We start from the raw sequence: 9,445 nt of genomic DNA on the forward strand, positions 1-9,445 counted from the left end.
TTCTACGAGGATAAAGACCTTGGTCTTACCAGCGCCAAGACCTCGAAATTGGTCACCTGGATTTATTTAACGACAACCTCGGAAGTCGGGTACTATCCTTTCTTTAAAATAAAATACTTGTTATCTTTTAATATTCTTATAATAAAATGCCTTGGCATTTCTTTGAGCACTTGGTATGCTACTGATCTCAATTCTTAAACTTAGGGATCCTATTAAGACCTTGGTCTCTCTTTCTTATAACTACTTATAAACCTCTAAGGATTTAATAGAACTCTTATTTTTTCCACTTACATGCAGATCCTGGAGTTTTTATAGAGCAACAAGATTCTTTAAGCATATATCAACAAAATAAATCAAAGGAAAGCAAACCTAACTTCTTTAAGCATGCTACAAAAGATATAAATCAAAGGAAAACAAACCTAACTTCTTTAAGCATGCTACAACAGATATAATTCAAAGGAAAACTGAATCTGACTTCTTTAAGTATGCTATAACAGAATTAAATAAAGGAAACTACATCTGAATTCTTTAAGCATGCTATGTCAGAATTAAAACAAAGGGAAGCAAATCTAAATTCTTTAAGCATGCTTCAAAATAAGAAACAAAGAATCTACACTGCTAAAGGAGATAAACTGTAATGCTACAAAATGAAAAAATCTGCACTGCTTCAAAATGCAAAAAATCTGCACTTAATGGGTCTACACTTCTAAGCTATTTCCAACAAGGCAAAGCATGAGGAAAAGATAATTACTACTGCTATCAAAAGTTAACCCATGATATACTAAAGCATGCATTCAGTAGAACACACAAAGCCTCTTTAAACATGCTACAGCATAACATAAAGGAGCAAATAAAACTCGAAACTACCAAGCAGATTTTGTATAGCATATTCCGAAAGCAAAGAAGGATGCTAAAGCCCTAGGAACCATCTGGTACAACATGTTCCGGGATCAAACAGGAAATCTAAATCCCTAGCAAATCCGAAATTCTTGTACAGCATATTCTGAAAACAAACGAATACCTAGCAACCAAAATTCTTGTACAGTATGAACCGAAACAAAGAAGGAATGTACAGCTTAATCTGAATCAAATCCCTTCCACCTTCTCTATGAAACTCACGACATACTAGAAAAAAAAACAAGGAATACCAAATCAAACTCGAAACAACTCTTACCGTAGGTGAGTAGCAACTTACCGAGATGTTCTTGGACTTACAGCCAAAGAGAAGCAGTTAGGGCTTCGGGAAAACTCGAGCTCTCGGTGATTCTTCTGTGCCCGCGTGCTCCCCTCGACGAGACGACCTTAAGGAGGTGAATAGAACCCCTTGGAAAACCCTGGCCGGCTGTCAGAGACGAAGCTAGGCTTCGTTTTTCTTCGCTCGGGCAGAATCGACGTCGTCGCACGGGAAGAGCAGAGGAGAAAAGGAGAGAAAGATTCGGGTTCGGCAAATACCTAAGTTCTCTTTTCTTATAACTAGGGTTTCAATTATAACTTATATATATCTCGCTCCATATTCATTCACAAAACGCTTGTAGAACAGTTGGTTAGCTTTGTTTTAACCGGGTCAAAGGTCGCAAGTTCGATTCCTCAGCCGCGCCCTTTTTATTTCAATTTATTTTCGATTTCCTTACTGCTTAAATATATTTTCTTTCCTTTATCTGATCAGTAATGACCGCTTGCACACTTGGTTAGCCGGATTCGCTTAAAGCTTGGTTCGGCCGGAGGTCTCGAGTTCGAATCTCAGCTTGGACATTTTTTGTCGAAACTTCCTTCGTTTAGTAAAAATACCAAACGACCTCCAAAAATTGTATAAAAATACTCTAAAAATTTCTAAAAATCTCTAGAATATTTCTATAGTATTTTTAAATATTTTTAAATTATTTTTGGGACTCAAAATGAGGAAATTTGGGTTGTTACACCAAGCTAGGTTCGGCCACTAATCGTGGCTCAATCCCTTGGTTTTGGCAGGCCCAAGCTTGGGCTCCAATCTTGCTTGGCCGGCCACCTAAGGGTGGGTAGGAAATGGATATGTGGTGGGTATAATTCTCTATATACAAGAGGCTACGATAGGGACCGAGAGGAGGAATTGGTTTTGGTCTCCCGATGAAATTAAACTTCCCATGTTCGCCCCAAACACCCAACTTAATTTTATCAATAATAATTCATACCACTAAAGAATTATTATTGAACTACCGCACCAATCCCAAATTACATTTTGGGCTCCTTCTTATTATGAGTGTGTTAGTCTCCCTGTGTTTAAGATGTCGAATGTCCACTAATTAAATGAGTTACTGACAATTCTCTTTAATTAATATCTTAGTCCAAGAGTAGTACCACTCAACTTTATCGTCATGTCAGACTAAGTCCACCTGCAGGGTTTAACATGACAATCTTTATGAGCTCCTCTTGGGGACATTATAGTTGATCGAAGGTCTTTTTGAATATGATATTGACCGAGCTTCCTGTGTCAATAAAAACGCGGTGAATAGTATAGTTGGCTATTACCGCTTTGATGAGGAGAGCGTCGTCATGTGGCACTTCGACTCCCTCCAAGTCCTTAGGCCTGAAACTGATTTCGGGTCCGCTCGCCCGTTCCTGGCTGCAGCCGACCGCATGGATCTGGAGTTGCCGGACGCTCGCCTTCCTTGCTCGGTTAGAGTCACCTCCGGTGGGTTCGCCAGCTATAATGTTGATTTCACCTCGGGAAGTATTACTTCTATTTTCTTCTTCCCGAGCGGACGGTCGGGGCCGCTCCCTAGACATCCGGGGATTGTCTTCACGCCTCGGAGTATGATGCCGCTCGGGGGGTCTATCTTTGTCGCCTGTTGGGTATCGTCCGTTCGGCTTCACGAGGTCTCTGTCGCCTGTCGGATGATGGCGATCGACGGCCGCCACTCCGGGGAACGGGGTGGGCGATTAGAGGAAGACTCCGGCAATCTCTTGTGTTGTGCGTGTCCGTCCGGTGGAATGAGCAGAACATTGGGGTCCATTTCTTCTTTGGCTTGGGCCGCTCGGCAGCTACCTCTTGCACATGGGACCTCCCACGGGGGGAGCGGATTACTTCGGCCCTCGGCCCTCTGGGAGGGTAATGAGCAGTGTGAGGTTTCCGCTCGGCGGGGGGAGCCCGCTCGGCGGGGGGAGCCCGCTCGGTGGGAGTTTCCTTTCTACGTGACGCTTGGGCTTCCTCCACGTTGATGTATTCGTTGGCCCGGTGTAACATATGGTCGTAGTCTCGGGGCGGTTTCTGAATGAGCGATCGGAAGAAGTCCCCATCCACGAGGCCTTGTGTGAAGGCATTCATCATGGTTTCTGAGGTGGTCGTTGGAATATCCATGGCCACCCTGTTGAACCGCTGGATATAGGCTCGGAGCGATTCGCGGGCTTCTTGTTTGATGGCAAACAGACTGACACTAGTCTTCTGATAGCGCCGACTGCTCGCAAAGTGGTGAAGGAAGGTTGTGCGGAAGTCTTTGAAACTTGAGATAGATCCGTCCGGAAGTCTCCGAAACCACCGTTGAGCCGATCCCGAGAGGGTGGTTAGAAAAACTCGACACTTCACCCCATCTGTGTATTGATGCAGGGTAGCCGTGTTGTCGAACTTGCCCAAATGATCATCTGGGTCGGTGGTTCCATTGTATTCACCGATCGCCGGAGGCACATAGTGCTTTGGCAGAGGGTCTCGTAGAATAGCCTCTGAGAATTGACGGTTGATCCGTTCGGGCGAGGCGTCCGCTCGGGGGGCTTTGCCTTTTCTGCTGTCTCGTCTTGGTACTTCATCTGAAGAAGATCCTCAATCACGATTAACTGCTACGGCTTCAGGAGTGCGGAATAAGGCCCGATGAAATGGAACTGTGGCCGGTGGTGCTTCCGCTCGGCCACCTGATGATGATATTGCTTGCTGCTCCATCCGCTCGGCTTGCGACTTCTGCCTTTGTTCCACAAGCTTAGCTGCTCTCGTCTCGATCAAAGCGTCAAGCTCCTCTATGGAGAGCATCACCGAGTGCGGTCGTCCAGCCTCGTCCATTGCTTCCGATCGGATGCAGGAGCGTTCCCACAGACGGCGCCAAATTGATCCTGTCCGAAAGCTGAATCAACGGACGCTGGGCACGTGGCACTCTCCAAGTTGCTGACGTAGATCTCCGGTCGATCGCAAGGTGCTCCGGCGAACCTGCACAGAAGTCGGGCCGGGAAGGGGTTCCCGGCGACGACCCTCCGACGCTCAAGTCAGGCAGACGAAAACAAGAAGGTGGCTTCCAGGATCAGAGATTTTATATCTCCGGTGAAGTCTAAGAGCTATTATATAGAGCTATGGAAACTTGGTGCACATAAACCGAGGTGTACACGTGTCCTACACCATACCGCAGTATGGGCTTGTCAGAAGAGCATGTCTGACGCCATACTGCTACAGTCTGAGCGTCTCCTTGATGGGACAGCAGAATCCTTTGTCGTACGATACTGAGTATGGTCTGGTCCTCGAACATGCCTGTTGTCAGCAACAGGGGTTACTAAGATGACGTCCCCACTGTCCCATACTTCTTGACTTCCTCTTCCCGGATCGACCATCAAGCCGCTCGGCCAGAATATTCACCTTTGGTCTGGCGTAGTTGGTCGTTCGTCCGGGAAGGTTCAGGGTCGTCGTCTGCTCGGCTCTCATAGCCTGACACCCTGGCCGAGCGGGCAGACTGCTCGGCCTTTACTCTTGCCTTACATCGCGGCCGAGCGGACTATCCGCTCGGCCATATGGTCTTCTTTCCTTCATTGGAAATCTGGGTTCACGACCAGATGGTTGTTCCCTCGGATAAAGGTCATTGCCTAGTGATCGGCAAGTCCCGTCCGCTCGTCGAGCCCATGGGGTTGACCCCCCTCTGACTGTTGACCTCCACGTGTTGTTGACCTTTCTCTCATGAGGACCCCCTCCTTATCACCGGATCAATGACCTTACGAAAAATTAAATTTTTAATATTATTATTTGCAACAAACTTGTATTTTGATGCTAATAGCACAATTTAGCTACAAATGATGACTTCATCACTAATATTTCGTCGCTATTTTATTGTTTTCCTGTAATTTCATTTAAGTATCGAAGGGGCACACTGGGATGGGATAAGATTGAAGCTCTCTAACCATATATTAACCTATGATAGAAACCTATTTGTTAGATTCGGAGAGAACAAAGAGCACTCGATAGTCCACATATAAATTCCATCATATTTTTCACATTGATTTTTGTTCCATAAGTCCAATATATAATCCAACATTATTTAGGCCATCTTTAATGGCTAGAATTCTAAATGAATTTTTTTTTATCTCTAATATACCACAGTGTAAAAATTTATTATTTTCTCCCCAATAAAAAAAAATTCTCTATAATTTTTTTTTGACTCTATATTATAAATCATATATCTTTATTCATTATTATTTTATTTAATATATCTTTATAATTTTTAATTAATTATGATCCGTAATCTAATTTATTTATATTTTTAATTAATATATTAATTAACTTATAATTTTTAACTTAATTTAATTTAATTTAATTTATAATTCTCATTTGATATTTAATTAACTTATGAATTGTAATTTAGTTGAAACCATCAAATATGCAGCTTCAATCCTGACTACTGAACTAAAAATCTCAAGTCTTATCTGCATGATTCAAACTTTTTATTCAATTTTTTTTAAATTTTACAAACCTATAAAGAATCATACGCCCTCATGCACAAATGGACTTCTACTTATCAAACCTATTTCATCATCTATTTTAACAAAAAAACAAAAAAAAAAGAAATCTCCGAGATCATAATATCACGGTAAGATATCCAAGTTATCATCTAGACATCGAATCCAGCTATAACGTATTTGTAAGAATTTTTTTCTAAATGGAGGACATAATCAAAAGATACTGGACTTCTGAACTGACCATCGCATGTGCTTCCTAATTTATCTAAAGATCAATAAAAAATTTTCATAGGTCAAATCAATCAGAAATAATAAATAAAATTAACTGACATTATCATTATAAAAAAAATCAAGAATAATTTAAAATGTGAAAAAAAACGTAAGTACCATGAGATAAAAAAACTCAATATCTAACCAAAAAAAAATGTTTAAAATTAAATTAATCCATACCAGCATTTATTTGTATTTTAAAATTCTGTCGTATATGAATTACGATTCGGGTCAAATTAATATCGTCAACTTTTGAAGATCTCTAGATCCCACTGGTCAATCGACTGGTGTATCGTAAGGAGTCGCGCAAGCTTCAAGAACCTGCCCCCTTCAACCCTTCTCCTATTTCTCTCCACAGTTGACTTCACCGGAGGAACTTGTTGGGCGTAACATTTCACCCTCATGACTCTCAATCGAAGGCAGCCGCCTCTGCTGGAGGTGGCTAAACACGGCCTGCTCTCTTCACGCGCCTCCCAACCACAAGGCATCGTGTCTTCCTTCCTCTTCAGCCGGTCCGGCTTTCTCTCCGTCCTCGCCCTCCTCCTCCTCCTCCTCCTCCTCGTCTTCCTCCCGTTGCTTTGTCGTCGACCCGTGTCCGCCCTCTTATACTCTTTCTCCCTCGGAGAGGTCGACGACGGATCCGTATCCCGATGGAAGGACTACACGGTCGCTCGCGCTGCGGCCTTCGCCGCCCGCAACGACACTCTCATCGTCACCGCCGTGAGCGAACCTTTCCTCCCCTTGCTGAACAACTGGCTCATCAGCATCGCGCGGCAGAAGAGGCAGGACCAGGTGCTCATCTTCGCCGAGGACTACGCCACCCTCTACGAGATCAACCGCCGGTGGCCCGGCCACGCCGTCCTGGTCCAGCCCGCTCCCGAGTCCAATGCCGCCCACGATTACGGATCTCAGGTGCTCCTCCGACCTCTAACCATACGGCATACATCGCTCGATGCTTATAATCGAGTTGCTTAATCTCTCCAGGGATTCTTCAACCTCACATCGCGGAGGCCTCGCCACTTGCTGCAACTCCTGAAGCTGGGATACAGCGTCATGTACAACGACGTCGACATGGTGTGGGTGGCGGATCCATTCCGTTACCTCGACGGCGATCACGACGTCTACTTCGCCGACGACATGTTCGCTGTAAGTAGTCTAAGTAGTGTACACGGAGGTCTGTCCGGAATTTTTATATCTCCTCTGACAAGAAGTCGTCGTCTTTCCTTTCCATATGAACAGGTGAAGCCTCTGAATCACTCTCACAATCTGCCACCTCCAGAGAACGACGGGCAGACCAACATCTGCAGTTGCATGATTTTCCTCCGTCCGACGAGGGGCGGCAAGAAGCTGATCCGCAGCTGGATCGAGGAAATCCAAAAGCAGCATTGGTCCAAGGCGGCGAAGACAAACGACCAGCCCGCTTTCAATTGTGCTCTGAGAAAAACCGCAAAAGAGGTGCATAACGTCTTTCCTTTACATATATATTTCATATGCGATACATCGATCATCCAGTATAACACGACGCTTCTGGCCGGCCGGCCGGCGTGGTTGACTACTGCAGGTAGATCTGGACTTGTTACCTCAAACTGCATTCCCATCGGGAGGGTTGTACTTCAGGGATGCAAATTGGGTGAAGAGAACGCAAGGCCTGCACGCCATCGTCCACAACAACTACATCGTAGGATTTCAAAACAAGATTCAACGTTTCAAAGACTACGGGCTCTGGCTGGCGGATAACCACACTGATGAATCACCACTCGGCCAAATCTAATTTCCCAATGTAATGGTTTTTTTTCAGGACAATAAAGTGGTTATGTTGGTATCGGTAAAACTAGGGGGGTAAATGAATCAAGTCGCTTATAAGCTATTCGAAGGTCGATTCGATAAAAATTCGTTTGAACTCGTTTAATGAGGCTCATTAAGATAAACAAATCAAACTCAAGCTTCACAATATTCGATTCGTTAGCTCGTGAATATAATCGTTAAACTCATATGAATCAACTTTTAAATAAAATAATAATAGTTTGATATTAAATTTATAGATTTTATAAGCTACTTATTAAACATATATACAAATATATTAAATTTATTGATTAGAATAAAATTATAAATTTTAATAAAAATATTATAATTTTCTATAAATATGTAATTTTATTTTTAATGAATATTTAAATTTATAATTTATATTTATTAGACTCGTTTATGCTCGATAAAAGCTCGAATAAGCTCGTGAACTATGAATATATTCGTTAGATAAAACTCGAACTCGGCTCAATTATAAACGAGTCAAACTCAAACATTGAAGAATTCGGCTCGGCTCAGCTCGATTACATTCTATGTAAAACTAAAATTAAAATTTCTTTTTATGGTTTAATTTTAATTGGGATGATAATTGTTTTCTATTTATTATTAAAATAAAAAATTATGGTATAAATTAAATCTTTAATTTTTCTTAATCAATTTAAAATTTATCTTCAATTATTTTTTAATATTTTTTTCTTACCTACACTCTTATGCAATTCCATTATATCTAATACTAATTCGAACACTTATTAGGATTTATAATTAGTATTAATAATCAAATTTAAAATCCGAATTCAAATTTGGAAAAGGACTTCTTTTCTCATTCTAATTTAAATAATAAAATAAAATACAATAAAAATTAATCATTTTTAGTATACTAGAGTCATTTTGACCTAATTAAAATAAAAATATAGCGTGTTTTTTTTTTCTTCTAATTTGCTCTAAATTACTGGATCGGTGTCTGTGTCGCAGAAAATAAAAAAAATATATCAATTAATGAAAACGTGAGATCCAAGATTCTTTGACTTCCCGCACTTCATGAGAAGAAGTAATAAACACTTTTTTTTTTTTATCTGATCTTTCAAACCCACTGAGCCTGTATGCCGGCTCCAGCTAAGCTTATTTAAGCTCTTAAAGCGGAAAAATTTTTATTGTTTCAGACAAATTTCTCTCTCTTTCCATTCATACTTGTAACCGACACTAGAAACGAACAATCTTTTAAAAAAAACATAAAATTAAGAAAATAAGAGTAATAAAATAAGACAATAATAGAAGAAATCGTGATACTGTCTTCAATCCATCATTATCAGTAAATAAAAAAAAACATATACATAAAATGACAAAATTTAATATAATCTCTAAAAATAAATATCTCAACAAAACCAAACTAATCGTTATCGATCTAAATGAGTCTTTTTAGACATAAAATAAAAAAAATCATAATTTCCATCATCTAAATCTAAATCTAAATTAAAATATTTATAAATAATAGAATGGAGGCAAAGTTGAAATTAAAAAAAATTATAACGGTAAATATATCTAAATAAACACTAAACTTAATGTCTAGCAAGTAAGATATCTAACTCACTATTACTCAAAAATATAAAATTATTAATTTCAATTAAACACAATAGGAACGAATGTATTAACACTTGAATTTAATCAAGCAAAGTGCATAGTAGCATCAACCGAA

The 9,445-nt window shown here is 40.8% G+C and overlaps 1 protein-coding gene across 1 annotated transcript; it reads left to right on the plus strand.

Annotated features, from left to right (window-relative positions):
• The first annotated feature begins 6,342 nt into the window (after positions 1–6,342).
• On the plus strand, positions 6,343–7,720 carry LOC121994084 (UDP-D-xylose:L-fucose alpha-1,3-D-xylosyltransferase-like). The gene is made up of 4 exons (XM_042548248.1): positions 6,343–6,861; positions 6,934–7,095; positions 7,189–7,404; positions 7,511–7,720. Exons 1-4 carry the CDS (start codon positions 6,352–6,354, stop codon positions 7,718–7,720), a joined length of 1,098 nt encoding a protein of 365 aa, XP_042404182.1. The 5' UTR covers positions 6,343–6,351.
• The last annotated feature ends 1,725 nt before the right edge of the window (positions 7,721–9,445 follow it).

This window comes from Zingiber officinale, chromosome 6A (genome assembly GCF_018446385.1).
Source record: "Zingiber officinale cultivar Zhangliang chromosome 6A, Zo_v1.1, whole genome shotgun sequence".
NCBI lineage: Eukaryota > Viridiplantae > Streptophyta > Magnoliopsida > Zingiberales > Zingiberaceae > Zingiber > Zingiber officinale.

Coding starts and splice junctions, on each gene's coding strand:
- LOC121994084 (XM_042548248.1), top strand. CDS start 6,352: ATGACTCTCAATCGAAGGCAGCCGCCTCTGCTGGAGGTGGCTAAACAC. Junction 6,862..6,933: donor CCCACGATTACGGATCTCAG/GTGCTCCTCCGA, acceptor TAATCTCTCCAG/GGATTCTTCAACCTCACATC. Junction 7,096..7,188: donor TCGCCGACGACATGTTCGCT/GTAAGTAGTCTA, acceptor CCATATGAACAG/GTGAAGCCTCTGAATCACTC.